Consider the following 25,012-nt stretch of genomic DNA (forward strand, 5'->3'; position numbering starts at 1 on the left):
TCAAGCTGAAAAATGAATACAGAAATCCAACATACTGTCATCAAATGTCTTTCTATTATGACTTTAAATTAAATGTACATCCCCATAATGATCTAAACAGTCTATGGCTTTTACTTCTTTACCAGGCTAGTTACAAGATGTTGTCTAAATTAAATTCTATCTCATTACATTACTATGTTTTAACTTAGCTGTAATATGTTCTTTCTACACTTCAAACCTCAGTTACTTTAATACCTGTTGAAATATTACCAAATTGTTTTCATTATCACAGGTCAACTTCTCATTCTCATTCTGGAATTACCTCTCTCAGTAGCCCCTTGGCCACTGATTCTGCATCTGTGTTACCTGTTATAACTCAATCAATATTAGAAACATGTCAACATTAATCAAACATTATCTTATCCCCAGATATGGAGCAGGTTAAATCTAAAACTGTCAATCAATGGTCAGATTGAACATCTGAGTTGGGGCGGCAGGTTTCTTCCAGTCCCTAAATGAAAATATCCCACACTCCCCCTTTTTACACATGTAAACATGTGTTAAAATCCTGTATGGGAAGAAAACCTTCAGGTAACCAGTGGTTATAAGAAAATACCAAACATCATTCACAAAAGTATATCCATCATCTTTCACAGTAAACACTCCAGGGAAAATAAGTGTTCATTTCCAGCTGGCAGTCCTAAAAGAAACAGAATCTTTAGATTTTAGTTTGAGTTTTACATTTGCAAACCGCCAACTCCTGTGGGAATTAGAAACGGGTCACATGTGCATTTTTCCAAATGCGTGGAATTGTAGGAAACCTGTGTTTCCCATGGAGCTCCAAAATAATGTATTAGTCCAAAGACATGCTCGGTTAGTTATTGTTTTAGAATCATGCAGTTACACTGATCACATGCAGAAATTCATTCACACCCACACTGTCAGGTTGTAAAGTCAAGTTTGGTCAGCCCCAGAGTCAGTCATTGATAGTGCTTTTCTCAAGTCACACTGTCAGTCAGGGTCAAAGGTCATTTGGTCTCAGTTTCATTGGCCATGTGTCGTGCCCTGCAGAGACTTTGATATTTCAGCATAGGCCAGTATCCTTTGTCTACAAAAATCAGTCATATATGGAGCGCCATCATTTATCAATTCATGATTACCACCTTAAGTCAGATATCTCTAACTTGTCATCGGGACGGCTGCTTCCCACATTTCCCGCAACTTGGTACAAAACTCACTTCATAATAGTACTACTACTACTGCAATTTATTTACAACTAAGTAGTATTAAAATGTCTAAGAAATCTAATTCAGAAACTTGTGTACATAACTATTATCTTAAGTCAAAACATTACTAGGATCTGTGTAGCTCTGCATTTCATAGCTCATTATACTCATTTATCTTCAATTCCGGTCTACTTAAAAACAATGTTAAACTCTTTAGCAGTGTGTGGAACCTTGGGTGTCCGAACATGCAACCATCACCCTTTACTCTATCAAGGATTAAAAACAGTTTCCATCCTAAAGCCCTCCTATGGTAATAACTATGCCACAATGGTGAAATCAATATTGTAACAAATGAAATCACTGCTTTATTCACACATGAATAAAAATCTCTTGAAGAATGATTTATTAATATGATGGAAAGATTGAAGAATATGGTTCTACACTGTGCTACTCCAAACAGCCCCTGCTTAAAGTGTAGTGCATATTTCCCTCATGTCTCCCCCTTTAACCCTCAGTGTGTTTTTAGGATGATTTTCTCATTTTACATTAATAGTTTCCTCTTTACTGCTATTTTGAATTTACCAATCGATTAATTCATGGTTAATACCTCTTTTTATCTTTACTTATTTATCAAGTCAATTCAAGTTCTTTAAATGTGGTGTCTTCTATGTGCGTTTTGTGAATAAGTGTGTTTATGTGTAAACTCACTCATTCCCGTTCTCCTTTTCTCCTCCCCTGGTTGTCTCAAGCCGTGACCCCGACCTCCTCACTTCAAATCGACTATGCCAACTCCTCTGATTCTGTCTTCTCTTCAGTCCATCAGCTCTTGAATCCATCCGCTGTAACTGTTTTAGGCAGCCTTTGGCCCAGTCACATCTGCAGCCCACATCATGCCACTGTTCTTGCACTGCTTTGCATTCCATCTCTCCTTTACAGTCTCTCTGCTGCTTCATGGAGGGCGGATTCTGCTCTCATGTCCCCCACTCTGCTCCTGTGCCAAATCTCGTGGCTCAGCTTCATGCCCTGTCTGAGGGACTGATGAGAGTATTTCTGTATGTCAGCAAGCGGTTTGGTTCTGGATGCCTCAGGTGGAGACGGTTCAGCTCCGGTTCTCTGTCTGTTTGATGGAGAAGGAGGAGCCTCCTTTTGGGTTGGGTCTTTTGTCTGCTTGGAGGGACGGGGTCGTAGCCTTTCTAACTCAGAGGGGGAGTCCAGGTCCCGGGACGCATTATCCATAAGAAGTCTAGCACACTGAGATTGAATCAATCCAACCCTTTCCACTCTGTCTCTTTCTAATCATACTATCTGTCTTAGTTGCTAAATGCCATCTAAACAACACCATTAATGTCTACTAATGATATTACAAAAACTCCCTCTATAAATTGTTTCATCCATTGTTACATATCTACCCAACCTGAGTCTTTCAGGAAACCATTTTCTTCCATAAATTGAAATACCTGTTTCAAGCATTACATATTTCACACACTACGAAAGAACATCTCCATACTTTCTCCAATATTTTAAATCCCACTGTTACTTAGAACAATAGTAAACCTGCAGAGCACACTGATCAGATCACAGTAATATACTTTGACTCAAGTGTAGGCCCATGTCTACTTTCCATTTTACTTATTACTTTTGGTGAATATTTATTTATATTTTCTAAATACCTTGTCTATGATGTGCAAAAAGTTAGAGTATAAAAATGTGTTTTTCTTAATGTATTTACACTCCACGGATTCTTGAGTTTACTCATCTCCTAGTGTTGTCGTTCCTAAAAATGTTAGCAAACACAAAACTCCCACTACAACATTTATAGATAAATTGATCTAGCAAAATGAACTCTTTTCTAATTCAAAATGTGACAAAAGAACAATGATTTGTCTTTCACAAGATGGTGGTCTAACAGAATGACTCTTGACCTCATGGGGTCAAATAGATTTAGCCATGAGGCGGCTGACTTTAAAATGAACTGGGACAAAGAAACCACATGCATGTGGGTACATTATAGTCTAGAAATATAACACAAAACAACACTACTTAAAAATAATAACAATTCAAATGACTTCTGGTGAAAAGCATGAAGAACAAAACAACTTAATCTACTCTCAATGTTCATGTACACCATCACTGCGTATTTAATCAGTAGTTACCGGTTGTATCCTTAATCAAACTATTTCACCATCTTCACTTATTTTAGGTTACTCATTCAACAATATGACATTCTCCCGAATAGTAGTTAACTTTATATAACCTGTACTCTCTCTATACTTCTTCCAATGAGTTCGTTATTTCATGTCTAACAAATGTTCCTCTTTCCATGTCGTATTCTAGATGGAAAAATCCACCTATCATATTTAATTTGAATAAAACCTTAACTTTAATGTACTTCATATTCTCAGTAAATCTCTTTTTACTTTCCCCTAAGGTTACTGTAGGTAACTTAATTTTCCTTGAAGTATACTTAAGTACAATCCTTAGTTAATGACAAATACTATGAAATTCACAACGCAATGCAACGGTATCAATCAGTTGTCAAAGACTATATTTAAATAACAGCAAATCATTGTTTATTAATTTCAATATATCTACCACTTCAAATCACACCTTGATCTGTTAATTTTCTATGTATTTCGCTCCAACTTCAGATCACTAGAGAAAAAAGCAAGCAGACACACTCCGGGCTGCTGCTGCTGCTCTCGAGAGGAAAAAGGGTGGGGGGAACTCTCACAGACAAATACTGACACCCCCTTCTCTCTCCCCCGCTGTAGCTCTCAGCCTCTACTTTGGAAAAGGGGGGCTTCTTTCAACAATTAACACTTCTGCTATCCTTTTATTCAATTTTTTTTTTGCTTGAACCCACTGTCCTCGTAAGCTCTCAACTCACGCTCCTCTCGTTAAAATGTTCCCTTCATTATGACTTCGTATCTATTCATCTGACTTAGGCTGTTTCTGTTACCAGTCAATATTCACAGACTTCATATCTATTGATCTGACTTACTGTCCTTGTTACCAGTAAATATTCACAGACTTCATATCTATTGATCTGACTTACTGTCCTTGTTACCAGTAAATATTCACAGATTCAACCCCCACAGAACAAAGGATTAATGAGGTCCGGTCACTTCAAAATTGCTTTTTGAAGGTTGCGTTACTCTCCTTTGGATTTCACTTATAACTCAACTTCGATTCCTATGAACCTAAGAATTGTTATTCAGATTCGTCTCCTGGATGCCGTCTGAAAACGGTCACTGGACGTCCCCCAACGAGTCTTCAGCCGTCTCCTTTCTGAAAAAAGTACGGGGCCTTTCACCTTCGTCTTACATACCTCGTTGATTCACTTTTATGTTATATAACTTTCCTACCTATCTAAAATATGTATTTGTACATTCCACCGCAACAACTATGACACCGGAATATGTCTCTGACAACTCTAAAATTTAGTTTAGCCAATTACAGACCTTCGATAGAAACAGGCTTGTCTGCTCACCTTTCAATTGAAGGATCCTCGTTTTAGTTGTCAGAGATTATTCTAGGCCTCTTCTCCGGACCATTCGTCCGCTTGCCGCTGGTGGTCTCTTCCCCGAAAACACCCCACTCAGACACGTCGGGTCACCACTTGTTGGAGATTTGGAGGATGTTGCAAACCAACCTCGTCTCCGCGTGTCGTTTGACAAGCTAGGTAAATTCGGGAAAAGGGAGGGATTAAGAAACACCAGAATGCAAGTGAAACAATAATCCGGCTTTAATGATATACAGTAACGATACAAAATACAAATACAAAGAAATCACGAAGCACTCTGCAGAGTACTCCGGGCTCAGGTTCTACCACGTGTGAGACAGGTCTCAGGAACGGCCGGTGAAAAACAAGAGCGCGAACCAAAGGAAAACACAGTCTTTCATACTAAAACACAGGAGGAGGAGGTGTACGTGCTTTCCCCCAGAGGTCATCTTATTGGCAGAGACCAACACATGGCCTGTCGCACCCAATCAGTGTGACACAGCAGCTTGTAGCCAGCACACACACATCTCCTTTATGGCCCTTGGTCCCTGAGTCCATCTTCCCGCCTCCTGACTGCCACACACAAGTTAAAAGTATGTTTTAAGATATAGTTGTTATAGTTGGCTAAATATACGTAATACATGTTAATTACTTTCATATCAATAACAACGAGGAAAACATTACCTATGCTCTTAAGCAGTATTAGAGATGCTTTTCAAATAGTCAAACTTCTCACAGGCTTACCTATAGCCCCTCCATTTGTTTGAGCTATTGTTCACATCTTTACTTCAAATAAAAGGTTTCATATTGTATATTTCCAGCTTTCTTTACACATACTGCTATTATTAACACAAAGTAACTAACCACACACCTCGATTGAAAACAAGTCAATTCCCCTGACAATTGACCTGCTGAACCTCTTCGGAATGTGTCCCTCCCCCACCTCTCTCGTCCCTGTCATAAAAACTGCTTCCATTTCATATAGAGTAATAAAAGATGTTTAAGCTAATTTCTCCACAATGTTTGTAGCCATTTAGTACCCACACATGAAAGAATAAGAACAGAGGTATAGTTGACCAGTAATCATGTAGCAGATCTATTTACTGCAATGAAAACACACACACACACACACATCTGCTTCAAGCCTGTGTAAGCACCCCCTTCTTTTACGAGGGGAACATTCCAGCGTCTGGCACTATTCCCAAATATGGTGTCCCCTTCTCACCTCTCTCTCCATACACAAGGACTTCACCTCAATATATTGGGGGAGGGAAAAGATACTTTGTCCTTTCTAATTTAACACACATGAATATAAATAAGGTGGCATTAAAAGGAATATACCAGATTTAACTTTCCTGTCATACCACGTTACTTTAATACTTCAAATAATTCAAATAATCCTTCAGTGTATAATAGGAAGATGAATCCATGAGTATATCCATCCAGGACTTATGATCCAGGACCACAGCCACGACTCAAGATCCCGGACTCGCAATCCATGACACAGGACCGCAGGATCATCCATGACTCCGGATCCCGGCGTATATAGACACCAAAAAGAAAGACATTTGGGGAAGCTGGGTTAATCGGAACATGAGAGTACACAGGTATAGACAGAGAGAAGGAAGAAGTAGGATGTCCCCCGACAAACTAAGCCTATATCAGCAAAACTAGGGGCTGAATCTAATCAGCCCTAACTATAAGCTTTATCAAAAAGGAAGGTCTTAAGCGCACTCTTAAAAACGGATAGGGTGTCTGCCGTCCGAACACAAACTGGAAGCTGATTCCACAAAAGTGGAGCTTGATAAGAAAAGGCTCTATGTCCTTCATTTCTTCCTCCTGCTGCCGCAGACGTTGAGCCTGAGAGCAAAGCGCTGCCCTCAGGGTTTGCGAGTCGGCTGAGTCCATTTGTTGGCCAGATCGTAATGTTACGACTGGGGCACACAAAACTGATAGGACCCAAATGCACGACTCCAGACAAAAGATGATTCAATAAAAAGGTTTTTACTGAGGTGTTAAACAAGGTAAGCCATTCACAGGGTTCAAAAACGATCTGGCACTGAGCACAGGGAACACACAGAATATATACAAAAGCAAGGGACTCCACAGGTGCAAACAATAAGGGCGGGGCAGATAATCAGGTCAGTGGGCAAACAGTGGGCAAACAGGCAAGGTAGGAGTCGAACTACCTGAAATGAGAAGGGAAATGACAAAGTAAAACAGGAAATGGCAGACACGGAATTTGACAATAAAGACTCACAGAGAAATAATACTAACAGATCTGCCGAGACACAACACAGAGGTTCAGTTGGACAAGAATAGATGTGACGACTTTCTCGGTCAGTTAGACTTACCACAGCTTGCAGTCACTGATTCCACCCATCTTGATGATCCCATTTCCTTAGAGGAATTAAAAGATGCAGTACGCAACATGCAACAAAACAAATCTCCAGGTTTAGATGGGATACCTCCCGAATTTTATATAGCATTTTGGGATAAACTGGGTCCATTACTTTTGGATATGATAATGTATTCGATAGATAAAGGCAGTTTTTTGAGGGACGTGAACATAGCCTTGATTTCCTTGCTCTTAAAGAAGGATAAGGACCCGACAGATTGTGCTAGTTACAGGCTACTAAGTTTATTCAATTTGGATCTAAAAATATTTGCAAAAGTGCTTGCCAGGCGCATTCAGGATTATATGCCAACTTTAGTTAACTGTGATCAGACAGGGTTTATAAAGTCAAGGCTAGCTGCTGATAATGTTAGACATCTTCTCCATATAATAGATTCTTCAGTAGACAAAAAAGACCCGGCAGCGGTGCTGTCTCTTAATGCAATGAAAGCCTTTGACAGACTGGAGTGGTCCTTTCTGTGGTCTGTGCTGGAGAAAATGGGTTTTGGTAATGGCTTTATACATATGGTTAAGGTGCTGTACTCTAATCCCTCAGCTCTGGTGCTCACTGGGCAATTATCCCCCTCGTTATTCCCTGTTTCTAGATCTTCCCGTCAGGGATGTCCACTGAGCCCAGCACTTTTTGCACTCTCCCTTGAACCTCTAGCCCAAATGATACGCCAATCCCCTATTATACATCCGATTTCTGTTTGTGACATTTACCATCAGGTGGCGCTATACGCAGATGATATTCTGGTTTCAGTTGGGAGGGTGTTTGGTCAAGCATAAAAGAAGCTTCTCGGAATCCCGATCACCAACAGATCCACTTTAACTATGTCCACAGAACATATCTTACCCCGCGTAAACTTCACTGCAGCAAAATGATAGACGATCCCTCATGTAGTTTATGCACTATGAAGGCCCCTGGCACGTTTATGCACATGATGTGGGACTGTCCCCCAGTTGCTCTATTCTGGACTAAAGTGGCTTCTGGCATGTCACGTGTGCTCTCAGTGACAGTGCCGGTGACTGCACCCGCCCTACTATTGAATGATCTGTCAATATCACCAAGCCTAAGATGCGCATCTTACTAGCTGGCCTAACAGCTGCAAAAATGATGGTTGCGGTTCAATGGAAGCCTCCTAATTCCCTCACCTTCAGACAATGGGTCCTTGCATCTCTGGATGTTGTTTATCTAGAGTTGTCAACTGAAATAAATAGGACAAATTAAACTATAAATATAAACAATTGGCGCTCTGCAGTCGATTCCTTCAAAGATCTTTTAGAATGATTTCTCCCTTTCCATAATCCACAGCCTTTTCAATTGCGACCTTTGCGTTTCCCTGTGTGTGTGTGTGTGTGTGTGTGTGTGTGTGTGTGTGTGTGTGTGTGTGTGTGTGTGTGTGTGTGTGTGTGTGTGTGTGTGTGTGTGTGTGTGGCTGTCATCAAGCTGATGTTCCACTGAACATCAGGCACTACACCAAAGTGAAAAATGAGCTATCGGAAGCTGATGGCTTAGTCATACGAGGAAAACAGGATTGTGGTTCCGGGGTCACTGAGAGCAGACATTTTGCAGAAATACATGAGGGACACCAGGGGCTCTCAAGATGCAGAGAAAAGGGGGAATGCATCCGTTTGGTGACCGGGCTCTCTATAGACATTAAGAATATTGTCAGCAAGAGCTGCCAGGAGCAGAAGCGGGCTCAACAAAAGGAGCCGCTTATTTCCACACCACTGCCTGATCTGATCGTCCGTGGAAAAGAATCGCTCTCGACCTTTACGAACATAACAAGCACCACTACCTTGTGATTTCAGACTACTATTCACGGTATCTGGAAATACTACAACTACCACCTACGACCAGTGCCGTAGTCATCCAGAGACTGAAAACAACCGTTGCTAGGTTCGGAATTCCTGAAGAGGTGGTGAGTGACAATGGTCCCCAATTCTCCAGTGCAGAATTCCGGGAGCTGGCATGGCGGTTGGACTTCAGACACATCACGTCTAGTCCTCACCATCATAATGTAAAACATCTGATGCTTAATCTACCTGCAGATAAGAACTATAAAACCCAAACCGTTTTAAAAGTTATCTTGGGATTTGATGCAATATTAACAAGACTTTAATGCAGAAACAGGGACAATATCATTATGCATTTTTAAATGCAGCTTTTACTATGAAGCCTGATTACCTGGGATCAAAGCGTGGGGTAATGAGAGGAGTGGCTCCCATCATCAGAGAATAATCCATATTCCTTGCAGGAGGGACAATTGGCTTCCTGCTCGATCTGAAACCAGATCGAGACAATTTAGTACGACATAATTGCCAACCAGATGTGCAAGAGGTTAAAGAAATAAGGGCTGGACCATTTGTGAAAATAATCTCAGAGAGGTTTTTTGAGACCAATATTGCTATTCAGTATAAAAGAAGTTCAGATAATCGGTATTATTCACTATACACAAGTATTAAATAATTCTATAGTTTGACCAACACATCAGAGATGATGAACATATACATTTGTTTAAAATATTTTACGAAACAATTTGGGGGGAAATTAAAAAAGGGAAAAAAATGTAGTTCTTTACAAAGCACTGTATTTTTAAATGATATTGATCATTTTCCCCTAAAAGAGATTAAGAACCACTTTACCGTCTGACCGTCAGGGCCTTTGCTCTCTTTGATGTGGTTGGAGGTTTCCTTGTTGCTTTCGCCTGAATTAGGAACAAGCCGTTAAACACCAGTGACCGAACATTGCACACAAAGGACATTCCATAGTAACCACCCACTCTCCATATTTATATCAATGATGTACTCAAACACTCAGCTGGGTTTTCCTCTTTTTATGCTTGCTTAAATCAAAATCATCCATTACCTTCCGTGTTGTGCCCGAGGTGTTTTCATCTTCCGAAGTGGATTTAGTTGGTCTCTTTGTTGCTGTGGGTTGAAGACCAAATAGCTTTTACTTTAGCACTTTTACTTTCACACTTTTAATTTCACTTTAGCACTTTTACTTTCACTTCAGCACTTTTACTTTGCAGCGAGCTGTTTGGCAGGATTGCAATCCAACGTGTTTTGCCGTTTGGTTGATGCAGAGCGGAGTGCACGTGCTGGGGTGTACAGTTTAACCATGATGGGATGTAGGAAGGGCCAGATCCATTCGCAGCATGGTACGCAAGTACCATTAGGCGCTTTCACACCGCAGTACTTTTCCCACAAAGGTTCATGAGAACTTAGTTCATCAGAACTCTTTAGTTCTGATTAACTAAGTACAGATCGCGTTCACACCGGAATAAGTCCCTGGGGGTGGATTAGGCAAATGAAGCCGCTGACGTCACTTCCTCTTCTTCTTCTGCTTTGGGTTTACTGGCAGGCCGCAAACAACTTCACTGCGTATACTGCCGCCCAAAAATCCCCGGCCGGAAGTCTGGGGACCGGTTTCAGTAGAAGCTGCTGGGACTCCCAGCAGCTTCTACTGAAGCCTTCCGAGTAATTCGCCAGAACGCCGACACCTCTCCTCATCTCCACCGCTCCCATGTTTTATTTTGTGTTGCCATAAGTTAGTCTCTCTGCGTTTCTGCGCTGGGCTAATGCTAATGCTAATAATGCTAATGCGAGGATAATAAAATGGTGGCTTCACAACACTTTTTTTGAGTTTTACGGGGCGTGGTTTGCAATCCGCCCAGCCAATCAGAAATATAGCTCTTTTCTCACAAGAGAGCAGCAAGAGAGTCCCTGCTCTCTAACAGGGACGGAAAAGGGGGTAAAAAGGTTAGCATGAACTCATTTTAATTCCGGCTCTTTTTGGTGTGAACGCGACATTTCGGAAATACATTGAAACTAAAGTGGGAAAAGTACTGCGGTGTGAACGCGGCAATAGTCTTGAAGTGGATTCTAGCAGTTACCGGAAGCCAGTGAAGGGAGCGGAGGAGCAGCGGGGTGTGGGAAAATTCAGGAAGGTTGAAGACCAGACGAGCTGCTTCATTCTGGATGAGCTGCAGAGGTTGGATGGCACATGCAGGTAGACCAGCCAGGAGGGCTCTCTAACCCCTTAACGCCTATTGTCGCGAATTCGCCTCAAACCGCTTCTATTAAAAATGCAGCCGAGATCGTGCATGTGTTCCCCCAATGCCGGTTCATGTCTCTTCGATACGGACCTAGGAACGTTTTGCAAAGCACTTGTTTCTAGTAGGACCGGTCAAAGTGGGAGCTACATCCGGTCGACGAAGGCGGGCATATCCGGTTAGACGCTAATGAGTGGAGAAGGCAAATACGAATAGATACGTTCCTATTTGAGGTAAGTTATTGAAAAAAAAATATGTTTGCTGTTTATTGTTTGTTTGTGCAGCTAACGAAGCAGAATAGAATAGTTTTGACAGATATTTCGGAAGTTATTTGAAGTTTTTCTGTGTGTCGCGAATTCGCTACATTCGGCCATATTGTCTACATTGGTTACAATCGGCTTCATATTGGCTACATTCGGCCGTATCTAAACAATACTATATTTAGCGGTAGTCATACACAATTTCTATAGGAAATACAATTCTAGTAACTTTCTATAATCCTTATAAAGTTACAATGTTGAATATAAATGCAATTTTTGCCCTTTATTTTTGCTCAGGAGAAAAAATGAACACATCCATGTTTTATGGAAAACGAACTCCTGGAGTACAAACCAGGGTTCCACCATCAGATAGTGAGGACAGTTGTCTGAGTGAGAGTGGAGACAGTGATGAGGATGAGGATTATAGACCCGCACCAGGTGATGAGAATAGTAGTAATAATGTTATAATATCAGTGTTTCCCATTCATTGCGAGACTGGCAGAAAAGTCAGTGGGAAAACGCTGAATATTGTTATAATATTGTGCAGCTTTTTGTTGTTAGCCAAATATTTGTGGATGTCACAATGAGTAGCCTACATGTTTTGTATTATGTAAATAACGATGTCTGCATTCAATAGTGGCTTTTTTTTTTTTCATTTTGCTTGACCTCAAAGTATGGAAAGCTGTTTTCAAAGAACTTTTCTGTCTTACAACTGTACTCATAAATCATAAATAAAAATGTCTGCTCTTTTCAATAGTGACCTTTTTTTTTTTACACCAGGTGACGAAAGCAGCATCAGCAGCAGCAGTGATGACAGTGGCAGCACTGATGGAGACTCTGATGCGGTCCATAGCACCAGTTCTGCAGCTACTGCTGCGAGAGCAGCTGCTACCACAGCAGCTGCTACAAAACAAAAAAGACAGAGGGTTCTTTGGAAGACAGCAAGAAGACAGAAAGAAGTCCCAGTTTGGCAAGACGCTCTTCCTGAGGCCGATGCAGTCAGACTGCCCATCCAATACTTCAGAGACTTTTTTGACACAGAGCTTCTAGACAGTATTGTGGAACAACAAACAAAATGTCATGTCATGACAGTGTCAACATGACACCAAACAACGAGGATCGAATTTTCAAAATCAGGCCACTGATTGATGCACTTCTTCCAAAATTCCAGGCTCTCCCGCAAGATCAAATGCTCTGTGTCGATGAGCAAATGGTGCCTTTCAAAGGCAAATCAAGTCTCAAGCAATATATCCCCAGCAAGCCACACAAATGGGGATATAAAATATTTGTGCTTTGTGACACAAAGGGGCTGGTGCATTCCTTTGACATCTTTGCAGGGAAATCTGACCCTCCACCAAACGGGCCAGACATTGGGGCAAGCGGAAACATCGTGCTAAAGCTTGCACAAGTCATTCAGGGTGCACTCAATCACCTGCTATATTTTGACAACTGGTTTTCCTCATTGCAGTTGTTTGTAGCTCTGGCAAACAACGGGATACCTGCCCTTGGCACAGTGCGGCAAAATCGACTCCAAGGCTGCACTTTCAGTGCGGACGGAGAAATGAAGAAGGGCAGAGGGACATTCGAGGAGAAACAGGCTGTTGTGGAAAATGTGGAAGTTAGAGCTGTGAAATGGTTTGACAACAGAGGGGTGATTGTTGCCAGCACTTTTGCCAGTGCCCAGCCTGTTTCCACTGTGGAAAGATGGGACAGAAAGCAAAAGAAGAGAATGACTGTGGAATGCCCAAACATCATTAGCCTGTACAACAAGTTCATGGGTGGCGTTGATGCTCTTGATGCACTTATTGCCTATTATCGCATCCACATTAGGTCAAAGAAGTACTACCATAGGTTCTTTTTTCACTTTGTGGATATGGCCATTGTCAACAGCTGGCTGTTGTATCGGCGTGATTCTGAATCCCTGAATATCCCGAAGAAGAAGCAGAGGGATCTGCTGTCCTTCAGAACATCAGTTGCACAAGCTCTCTGCATGCAGGGCAAGGACTTGTCCAAGAAGAAGAGGGGACGCCCTTCATCAGATCTGGAAAGAGAGTTTGAGAGGAAAAGACACAGAGGCCCAGCCAAGGCCATACCAGCACAGGAAGTCCGCGCAGATGCTGTGGGTCACTGGCCAGTGGTTGAAAGTTCACGACAGCGCTGCAAACTCCCAAACTGTAGGGGACAGACTGTGATCAAGTGTTCGAAGTGCAATGTTCACTTGTGCCTGAACAAAAATAACAACTGCTTCAGAGATTTCCATCAGTGAGACACCTTAGCTGTTTTGTTCTTGTTATTGTTATTGTTTTCATTGTTATAATGAATGGTGAATGATGTCATGAGTTTTTGAATGTCTGTTTGACATGTCATGACAGCTTCATGATTAAGACAGCTTTGTTCACTCTAAGTGTTTTCTCGTTCTCTCTCTCACTCACACACACACACACACACACACACACTCTCTCTATTACAAACAGTTCTACACGCTGTTTTTTTATTGTGGTTTTGTTGTCATTGTCATGAGTTTTGCATGTCTGTTGATATATTGTCATGAAATGAATACTATTTATATTTAAATTATTTGTTGGCATCAATTAAATGAATTACATGCCTGATATGGGAAATGTGTTTTAATTACTATTTTATCCATTAATGCCTGTTGTCGCTAATTTGCATCATACCCCAAATTACTATTTTATCCATTAATGCCTGTTGTCGCTAATTTGCATCATACCCAAAATTATATCTATTCTATGTGCTAAATTCAAATTAATAATCTCCACTTATTTTAGCATCTGCTTGAAAGCAAAAACACATAAAATAATTTTTTTTACATAATTGCATATAAATTCAGGCGTCAAGGGGCTAATAGTTCCAGCAGTTTTACCCCTGAAACACAAATGAGTGCAGTCGCTTCCCCACCCCAAAACTTTATCAGTCCGCCAATCAATGTGAGGGTTTTGTTTACACAACCAGGGATAGCCCAGAATTACTGCATGTTGTGCAGAATCAAACAGATGGAAGGTCATATGCTCTGTGTGTTCATGATCAATAGTTATTTTAAGAGGCATGGTTCTATGAGTCACTTTAAACATGAGAGTACCGTCAAGAGCGCTTGTGTGTCATACAGAGCCATCAGTGGGTTGATATACCTACAGTATTAGTAATTACATGGTTAACATGATTTGCATTTAGTACAGCTCATGTTCAGAGTGTGGTGAGAATTGTCTGTTTTTTCTGATAAGGAATGGTTGGTTTATTGTTTGATAAATGTAGTGTTATCTAGCAGTATGTAGTGTCTAACTCCGACCAGCAGAGGGCGAGTTCGCTACACTGTGTTCGGGGACAAAGAGAAGTCTTGCGTGAATACATTCAGAGAACGTAAACACACACTTGAGTGAAGTCACGTGTGTGTATGTGGCGAACTGTGATAATAAGATACATATTTTTGCTCTTTGCAGGTAAGAATGGAGAGTTGGAATTGTGTAATTGATGGGGGAATATGTTATGTGTGAGTTTATGATCCCGGTTGGATTTTATGTAGTAGTGTTTATGAACGTTACTTGTTCAGCAACTGCGTACTGAAAATGGCTAGCCAGTAGTTAGCACTGGTGGCCTAGTTAGCTTGAGCGAGCGTGAGGCGGGAGAGTAGAACAATGAGCCGGTCTAAAGAGCCCGGACTGCTCGTGTATAGTTAATAGATAAATAAATAAATAAGTTAAAAGAGATACATAATTGATATTGAATGTACAAGATGAAACTGGTTTGGAATAGCAATGCAATAGACATGATTATTGTTTGGATGTTGATGCAAATGTTCATTATGTTTCTGTGTTAGTATAGTGAATACATTCAGAGAACGTAAACACACACTTGAGTGAAGTCACGGTGTGTGTATGTGGCGAACTGTGATAATAAGATACATATTTTTGCTCTTTGCAGAACAAAATAAAAGACTTTGAAATTAAATGTGTAGTGGAGGGCCACTTCACTCTGTACCACCATGGGCGCGGGAAGGGGGGTGCTGAGGGCGCTGCAGCACCCCCTAGCGGCAGGCAGGGGGTGCGGAGCTCCCCTGTCTGAATTATTATTTGACGGTTATTGCTGCTCCCGCTGTGCATAATCTGTGTAATATGTAGCCAATAAATTCCACATTGTTGGTAAAATAATATTTTGGCCTGCCCCGAATGTTTTTTCTGTAGCCCCGGACAATTCTACCTCAATAATATAATACATTAACGGTGCTTTACATGAACCTCATCAAGACACTAGAAAGGACGGCAGGAATGTAATTTCCCGTGTTCAGTGAATGCAACAGAGGCAAGACACCAGACCAATCAGAGAGTTGCATGGAAATAAAAGTGTGCTTGTGTCATTCAAGCTCGCGGCTCTGTGTGTGTGCGGAAATAGCGCATTTAGTGTGTGTGAGAGAGGGGGAGAGAGAGGGGGACCGGTGCCAGCAGCAGGGACCGTGTTGTTAGCATCTGGTTAGCTAGCTGCACTAACGGGAATACGGAGCCGTTTGTTCCACAACAAGCTGGAGGAGAGCTCTCCTCTCAGACTGAGAGGCTCAGGTGAGCTAAAGGACTCTCTGAGTGTTTCGATAGTTAACTTTAGTCTAAGTTATCTCAGTGGGTCTCAAACGGTTTGGTCAAAAATTATTCAAAAGATTATTTCCGCGGCACACCTTCATATGATCATTATAGTTATAAAAAAAATAAGAGAATAAAGGAAAAACAGTTATGAAATACTATATGGCAGTAAAACAAGAATACAGTTTGAAGAGAGTGATTTGTAAAATATCCATAAAGAAAAAGAACATCTGCTTACAGTTGTGTTTCATCTGGGTGTTAAGAGATGTATCCATAGATCTCTTAATGTTGCTCTCAAAGTGCACCAGATTGATGCTTTTAACATCAATATTTTAAAAAAATCTTCCCAGGGGAGCATCCCCCCGGACCCCCCTAGAGGAGGTGAGGTCCACTCCCCACTCGTAAAAAATAGCACTTTACCCCTGCCTATATGCCGTGAGCTGATTATCGAGCCTTCATTGTAACAGCCGCGGGTTTACTGTGTGTTTGCGTGTGGGGAGTTTTTTTGTGCGTGCTCTATAGTGCCCGTAATAGTGTTCACTGGAGTCCAGCACCTCAGCACCCCCACTCAAAATACCTTCCCGCGCCTCTGTGTACCACGCTACATATTTTGGTAGCAGAGGATGGTTAGATTCAGCCCCACGCCCAGCCGCATAGAAGCATAGATGGACAAGCAGAGGAGGACCATGGAGGAAGCAAGGGACGAAGTAAGCAGGATACTGCTGACGCTGGAGGAGAGGGAGCTAATTTCCCTGTGTGAGCATCTAAAGTGTAACGCATCTGTTGGGGGGGGTTTGCCAGCAAAACAAGACGCACCCTCAAAAGGTTGGTGGAGACGACGTTAGATGAAATAGAGGAGGATGAAGAGTCCGCAGAGTCGTATCAGCAGTATCTGCAGCATGTGCTGTCCTACCTGGCCTCTCTGAAGCCGACACCGGGGGAAACTGAGGCTGAGATTGTAATTCAGGACACAAGTGAGTTAGAGAAGTTGAAAATGCAGTACCAGAAGTTACAGCAGCAGATGGAAGAGGAAATCGGGGCGTTGGAGGAAAAGATCAAGCGGAAGACACAAACAGCAGGAGGAGACACTGCGCCTGCCAGCGTGACCGCAAAGGTAGAGGACACAAGGACTGCCACCACAGCACCAATCAGACTGCCCGCGGTGACACTGAGGCGGGAGTTCCCGATAATTGGACAGATTGGTGAAGCGGGGCAAAAGGACAAATTGTCCTACACAAGCCTCATCAACCAAATCGAGTCTGGACAGCGGAAAGGACATGGAGAAGTGGAGATCATTGAAGCAGTCAAACGTGCTGTGAGCCCAGGTCTTCATCTGCGGGAGATGTTGGAAATAAAGCGAGAGCTGACGCTGCACACCCTCAAGACCATACTCAAGGGTCACTACAAAGTTGACTCCTTCGTCCGACCTACTGCATCGCCTGATGAACATGACACAAGGTCCAAAGGAGTCAGTGCAGAATTTCTTATTCAGAGCAATAGAACTGAAAGAGAAGCTAATGAGAAAAGCCAGTGATGATGATGCAGGTGAGGAAGGTGAGCAGTTTAGCCCAGCGCTAATTCAGAAAAAATTCCTCCGCTCCATAGAGACTGGTCTTTACAGTGATGCGGTTAAGTTCCAGTTCAAGCCATATCTCAGTGACCGTACTGTCACAGATGAGGTGTTAATTGAGCGAATCAGTGAGGTTGCAAACTTAGAACAAGAAAGACAAATAAAATTGAGAAAGTCAGTCATAAACAAGCCCCCAAAAGTCAGTGAAGTGCAGGCGGAGGTGTATCCACCTGACGCCTCAGCGGCAGCAGTTGACAGTGTTACTCACCGTGAAGCAGGGGGGAAGAGTAAGAAAAGTCAGGGACCCAAGACAGAGACAGACCCAATAGGAGCGCTCAGGGCAGAGGTTCTAGAAATTAAAAAGTTGATGTTACAGACAGTGGAGGCCACACAAGCTAGACCGACAGAGAAAACGTTCACACCCAGCCGTAGCCGCTCCAGGGGTTGTAGGGCGTGTCAGGAAGCTCAGATAGGTGACTCCTGCAGACATTGCTTTAAGTGTGGGCAAGAGGGGCATCTCTCCAGAGGATGTCGACGGGCCAGAGAGCAGCAGGGAAACGAGACCGGGCTGCCGAGCCGGGACCCTCGGTAGCCCGTGAATCATCCAGTCTCAACATGCAGCAACCTGTCCCCCCTCCCGCACCGCCTCAAATCTCATCAGTCAACTACCTCCCACCACGACGCAAGGAAAAAATCATGAAGTTGATTGCGAAGAGACACATTGTCCACTGCACACTGGATACGGTTCCAGTAGTAGCATTATGGGACTCAGGCGCGCAGGCGACAATCATTAATGAAGAATGGAGAAAGGTGCACTTACCACACAGCACGGTGCGACCTCTCAGTGAATTGTTAGGCTCAGACATTTTGTTGGGAGTGGCAGCCAACCAGACTGAGATTCCTTTCATGGGCTGGGTGGAGGTAGAGTTTAGACTAGGGAAAGAAACCGCCAGGACAAAGCCACTTCTAGTACCTATTTTAGTGTCAAGTGACCCACACGTAGCAGCGGAGCCCATAATTGGCTACAACGTGATAGAGGAAATAACAGGAGAGGATAGTCAGACAACAAAGACAGAGACCATCCATACTGTGTGTCAAGCCTTCCAGATAACAGTCAAGACAGCACAAGCATTGCTTCAGCTTATCCATGCCCCTATTAGTGAGGAAGATGTAGGAATTGTACACACAGGAAAAAGAACAATCACTCTGGGCGCTAATCAGATCACCACAGTGTATGCTAATGTCAACACCGGGGCTCAGTATCATGGCCAAGACCTGCTTCTAGTCCCAAGTGAAGAGCCGACATTGCCAGAGGGGGTGGTGATAGAGGAGGGTCTAGTCAGGGTCCCCAGAAAAAGGTCAGGTTATGTACCAGTCCCCATCGCCAACACAAACAAGAACAGTGTAACCCTGACTCAACGCACTGTTGTTGGTTACCTGCAAACAGTCAAAACCGCCTATGCGGCCAGTGTTGAGCAGATAACCGGAGGAGAAGGATTAAAATGACCAACAACTGCATCAGCCCCAGATGACAACTCAAAAAAACATAAACCCGCCTGGTGGGACCCTCCGGTCGACCTTAGTCACTTAAACGAGGAGCAAAAGAGGATCACAAAACAGCTGCTGAGAGAGGAGTGTCACGCGTTCGCATACGACGATGACGACATCGGCTCAATCCCCTCACTGAAACTCCACATCACGCTGCACGACACTACCCCAGTAAGAAAAACTTATATGGCAGTCCCAAAGCCACTACACCAGGAGGTGAAAGAGTATATCCAGGATTTATTGAATCGGGGCTGGATTACTCCTTCACGCTCTCCGTACGCCTCACCGGTCGTGTGCGTACGGAAGAAGGATGGGACTTTAAGACTTTGTTGTGACAACAGAGAACTGAACAAAAAGTCAGTTCCTGATCGCCACCCAGGATCCAAGACATGCTGGACTCCCTCACTGGCAGCTCCTGGTTCTCTGTACTGGACCAGGGGAAGGCCTATCACCAGGGGTTCCTGGACAAGGAGAGCCAGCCCCTGACAGCTTTCATAACCCCCTGGGGTCTGTACCAGTGGGTCCGAGTCCCGTTCGGGTTGAGTGCGGCGCCCGCAGATTTCCAGAGGAACATGGAAGATTGTTTGCGTGGCTTGAGAGATGAAATGTGTCACCCGTATCTGGACGACAATCTGGTCCATAGCTCCAGCTTTGAGGACCACATTGAGCACCTGAGAACTGTGTTACAGAGATATCAGGGGCACAGGGTTAAACTCAGCCCCCGCAAGTGTGAGGTGTTGAAGAGGACGGTGAGATTTCTGGGACGGATGGTGTCTGGACAGGGCTACATTATGGACCCATCTGAGGTGGCTCCAGTCCAAGCCTTAAAGGAGAAAGCGCCTACAATAGTGAGAGAGCTGAGAAGAGTAATGGGATTCCTTTCATACTACCGAACATACATCCCAAACTTCTCCAGAACAGACGCATCCCAGGAGGGATTGGGAGCAGTACTGTATCAGAGACAGAATGGTAAGATGGTAGTTATAGGCTATGGTTCCAGGACTCTAACACCACCGGAAAAGAACTATTACATGCACTCGGGAAAATTTGAGTTTTTAGCTCTAAAATGGGCAATATGTGAACGGTTTCGGGATTATCTTTATCATGCCCCACATTTTGTAGTATATACAGATAAAGATCCCTTAACCTATATCCTCTCGACAGCTAAGCTTAATGCTACAGGTCACAGGTTGGTGGGGGAGATGTCCGAGTTTGACTTTTCCATTAAGTATAGGCCGGGAAAGAGTAACACAGATGCGGATGGCCTATCCCGCATGCCATTAGACATTAATGCGTTCATGACAGTGTACAGAGGAGGTGGGTCAGGAGGTGTTCAGTGCAGCAGTGCAGGGATTCAGTGTGCAGGGAGACACCCCCTCGGTCTGGGTAGCAACAGTCCCCATAGAGACACTAGACTTAGTGAAAGATGCGAGTGCACACCCTCGATCCAAGTCCCTGACACCAAAACAGATACGAGACAGTCAGGAGAGAGATCCTGTCATAAGCCAAGTTCTGCATTATAAGAGGGACAATCAGCACCCGTCCAGGAGAGCTCGGAAAGCAGAACCGGCGGACGTCAGTGTATTAATGAGACAGTGGGCAAAGTTGAATATCAATGAGGAGGGAATTCTCTATAGGAAAGTAGGAGATAAACAACAGCTTATCCTCCCAAAAGAGCATCGTCAAACAGTATTCCACGAGCTTCATAGAGAAATGGGACCCCTCGGGGTCGAGAGAACTTTCAACCTGATCCAAGATCGATTCTATTGGGCTCGTATGTACTCTAACATAGAACAGTTTGTCACCCAAGAGTGTGAGTGTCTCAAGGCAAAGCAACCTCACAAAGCAACCAGGGCTCCCATGACAACCATTGTCACAACACGTCCAGCTGAGCTAGTATGCATTGACTTTTTACACTTAGAGACATGCAAACAGGGGTTTGAGTACATTCTCATTGTGATCGATCATTTCACTGGTTTCGCACAAGCCTACGCAACGAAAAACAAATCTGCTAAAACTGTTGTTGACAAGCTATTCAATGAGTTTGCACTCCGCGTTGGATTTGCAGAGAGAATTCACCACGACATGGGGAGAGAGTTTGACAACCAGTTGATGGACCAACTACAGGAGAGCTGTGACGTGTGGGGGTCCCACACAACATGTTACCACCCCCAAGGCAACGGGAAGTGTGAACGGTTCAATAGAACTATCTTATCAATGCTCGGTGCCCTCACAAGTGAACAGAAGGCTGATTGGAAGAGCTCATTGGCTAAACTGGTGCACGCGTAAAACTGCACCCGCAGTGGGGTAACAGGGTTCTCTCCCTACTACTTGCTCTACGGAAGGTCACCTCGTTTGCCAGTAGACCTGCTTTTCAACCTATAGCCAAGAGAGGCAAAAGAGACTTACACTGAATATGTACAGAACTGGCAAATCCGAATGCGACAAGCCTATGAGATCGCATCCAAAACAGCGGCCCGGGAAGCTCTACGGGGCAAGAAAGGCTATGACAAAAGAGCACATGGAGCCGACCTGCAACCTGGTGGACGGGTGCTCATGCTTAACCTGTCAGAGAGGGGCGGCCCTGGTAAACTGCGGTCCTACTGGGAAACTAAAGTGCATGTGGTGGTGAAAAGAAGGAGCATTGACAGCCCGGTGTATGAAGTAGCACCAGAGGGAGGAGGTAAGAGTCGCGTATTGCACAGGAACCTCCTAATCCCATGTGACAGTCTGCCCTTGGGGAAACCGGAACCCGCCCCTGCAAAACAAGAGAGGAAAATACAGACACGGACAAGAACAAGACAACACCAAACCGGCGAACCAGAGGAAGATTCAGACAGCGAAAGCAGTGATGAAGTTGAGCTGGTGTGCCGTTTCCCTTACGACCAAGAACTAAGTCAGAGAGCTGCAGAGTTGAATCCAGCTGCAGATTTGAATCCAGAGGCAGAGCCATTTGCACCAGCTCTGACGATGCAAGACGGAGCTCCAGATCTGGAAAATGCAACGGTTGCTCAAGAGGAGACAGAGACTGACAACAGAGGCATCACAGCTGATGGAGATGGTGAGAACGGAACGGCAGAGCCTGGGAAAAGTCTACAAGAGTCATCAGAGGAAGATGATCCTGACCCTCCGCCAGTGACCAGCTACCCGCAGCGACAAAGGCACCGTCCCCGAAAGCTGACCTGCAACCCTTTGGGTGAGCCGACGTGGGAGGAAGCGGGGGCCGAGAGTCTGCACGTCGTGAGTATGTCACCAGCCTGCAACCCACCGGTCATGTGGCGACCGTGGGCATCACTAGACGTTGAGGTAATGGGTTGAACTCACATTACCCTAGTTCGGAGAAAATGGACTCTGAAAAGTAGAATGGTGAAATTATATGGACTGTGAAGAAGAGACAATTCCGGAAAAACATATTGCACTGGTACTGTACAAAACAAGAGACTGGTAACAGACTAAAAGAACTGAGGCCGATATGAGTTCTGTTACATTTGAGAGTTGATCTGATTGGGATCAAGAGTACAGTAACTGATGTTTAGTGGTATAGATCTAAATGGGTCAGATACTTGGATAAATGGGTACTAATTGAATTGAATGTCAAGTACCACTTTAAAATAAGTAATACCATGTTTTCAGTTTGGAAATTCAATGTGTGAAAAGGTACACTTTGGGTATCTGAAATGTCCGGAGACATTTATTATTGGGGGGGAAAGTGTGGAATACAGAGCCATCAGTGGGTTGATATACCTACAGTATTAGTAATTAAATGGTTAAAATGATTTGCATTTAGTACAGCTCATGTTCAGAGTGTGGTGAGAATTGTCTGTGTGTTTTCTGATAAGGAATGGTTGGTTTATTGTTTGATAAATGTAGTGTTATCTAGCAGCAGTGGTGTAGTCTACGTGATACGCTGGTATACGCCGTATACCCACTAGAAAATGCCAGTGATTTCCGTATGCCCTCTTAAAAATGAGCGATGATACGTAACATCATTTTGTGACTTCGCTTTCACGCTTTCGCCCCCTTCTGTGTTAATACTTTTGGACGTCTGGGGCTTCCGTCGCCTTTGGCCTGTTGCTAAGCAACAGCAACACACTTTGTTCGGCTCTGACAAACCCCACGTTTCTCTAACGTTATCAGAATTTGATCCTTCCATCATTCAAGTTCGCGGAGCGCTAAACAGGAAGCAAACATGAAACGAAAACAGACGACAATATTTTAATGTTTTCCGAAGTTTTCCCCTATTACCAGTACAGAAGAAGAGCCAGGTCAGGCGGCTGTCCTAAAGGTGACAGAGAACGAGTCCGGCGCTACCGCAAATTTACCCAGTAAGTGAAATTAGCATGGTTATGATTAACGTAACAGTAGCTAACTAGCTAACTTGCTAGCTAATTTGATCAACGTTAGTGTGGTGGATCAATGGAAGAGAAAGGGAGCGAGATAGTGAGTGTGTGTGTGTGTGTGTGTGTGTGTGTGTGTGTGTGTGTGTGTGTGTGTGTGTGTGTGTGTGTGTGTGTGTGCGCAGTCATAAACAGAACACAATGTTTATATTATCTCCTTGTTTCGGACACAGATGAGAGCTCCTGGCCAGCCTTGTGGACTGAAAGTTAGGCTATGGAATTTAAGAACAGGCATCCTTGGTTGGGGTGGAGGGACAGAAAGTTAGGGAAATGTCAGCACACATGCAAAGGAAAGCTGACCTAAACAACAGAAATTCAAAAAGTCAATGACTATGCAAATGAGAGTTAATTCATGGTCATGTTAAAAGTGCATTTAAAACATTTGCACCATTACATTACTATATGTTAGTTATCAGTAGTTGTCAAATAATTAGCTATTGAAAAAGTGGAACATTTTTCTCCTTTTATCTGCTTTTCATGCATTTCTTAGCCATAATGTAAATATTGTAAGCAGTTTATTAAATACTTTTGAGTAAATCTTGGCTCTTTTCTGCAGTTGTTATTGGTAAAAACTTGTATTATGCTAATTAGTCATGGTTTTGTTTATTTCCTTTGCAGCGCTAAAAATCAGTAGGTGTCCTCACAGAACAACGAGTGTCTATGTCTGAGGAGTGGGTCAACATCTTTGGCCTCTTTGAGAAACAAGATTAGACGACATGAGACGTCCAGAGCACACAAAATAGCCCAGGAGCTCACGGAGAAGGGTGGACAGGATTTAGTTGGACATTTGGTGAGAGCTGTGTCAGAGACTGTGTTTGCAGTAGGCCATATTGAGATTGATAAAAATGTCGATTAATTGTTCAACCCTAGAAGATAAGTGGGCTTTTTCCATCATTGTTCATTCTTTTATTTTTTTATTGTTAATTTCACTGGCAGTTAAAAGTCACATAAAAATGCTTATAATACATTGACATGTTGATAACACATAACCAGTCTCAAGACTAGTCTATGCATTAGTAAGTGTGATGGTGTTCATGAGGTGTTGCTTCGAGACAGATGTCGCTCCGCGATGCGTCGCTCTAGGATGGATGAATACAATTATTAAAGTATACCCACTACAAAAAAGTAGACTACACCACTGTCTAGCAGTATATAGTGTCTAACTCCGACCAGCAGAGGGCGAGTTCGCTACACTGTGTTCGGGGACAAAGAGAAGTCTCGAGTGAATACATTCAGAGAACGTAAACACACACTTGAGTGAAGTCACGGTGTGTGTATGTGGCAAACTGTGATAATAAGATACATATTTTTGCTCTTTGCAGGTAAGAACGGAGAGTTGGAATTGTGTAATTGATGGGTGAATATGTTATGTGTGAGTTTATGATCCCGGTTGGATTTTATGTAGAAGTGTTTATGAACGTTACTTGTTCAGCAACTGCGTACTGAAAATGGCTAGCCAGTAGTTAGCACTGGTGGCCTAGTTAG

General features: G+C 43.3%; 3 protein-coding genes across 8 annotated transcripts in view; 2 read left to right on the forward strand and 1 right to left on the reverse strand.

Moving 5' to 3' along the window:
* LOC307040259 (uncharacterized protein) overlaps positions 1–25,012 on the forward strand; it is a 58,600-nt gene that overhangs the window by 12,393 nt on the left and 21,195 nt on the right. The window lies entirely within an intron of this gene.
* Positions 547–25,012, reverse strand: part of LOC307040262 (borealin-like) — a 52,477-nt gene continuing 28,011 nt past the window's right edge. The window contains exons 3-7 of one of the 6 annotated variants that reach the window (XM_079682929.1): positions 9,975–10,036; positions 9,752–9,813; positions 9,294–9,389; positions 7,062–7,107; positions 547–6,896 (exon numbers count right to left, since the gene is read on the reverse strand). In XM_079682929.1, the coding sequence (XP_079539055.1) occupies positions 7,074–7,107; positions 9,294–9,389; positions 9,752–9,813; positions 9,975–10,036 (254 nt within the window). In that variant the 3' untranslated portion in view covers positions 547–6,896; positions 7,062–7,073. Of the gene's footprint in view, positions 9,390–9,751; positions 9,814–9,974; positions 10,037–25,012 lie in introns of all 6 variants that reach the window. The other 5 variants (XR_013808471.1, XM_079682928.1, XM_079682931.1 and 2 more) reach the window with 5 other exon arrangements.
* LOC307040257 (piggyBac transposable element-derived protein 3-like) overlaps positions 9,980–25,012 on the forward strand; it is a 56,306-nt gene continuing 41,273 nt past the window's right edge. The window contains exons 1-2 of the mRNA XM_079682922.1: positions 9,980–11,861; positions 12,204–16,603. Coding sequence (XP_079539048.1) covers positions 12,499–13,689 — 1,191 coding nt within the window. The 5' untranslated portion in view covers positions 9,980–11,861; positions 12,204–12,498 and the 3' untranslated portion in view covers positions 13,690–16,603. The remainder of the gene's footprint in view (positions 11,862–12,203; positions 16,604–25,012) is intronic.

The sequence above is a fragment of the Notothenia rossii genome, assembly GCF_949606895.1.
Source record: "Notothenia rossii genome assembly, chromosome: 5".
Classification (NCBI taxonomy): Eukaryota; Metazoa; Chordata; class Actinopteri; order Perciformes; family Nototheniidae; genus Notothenia; species Notothenia rossii.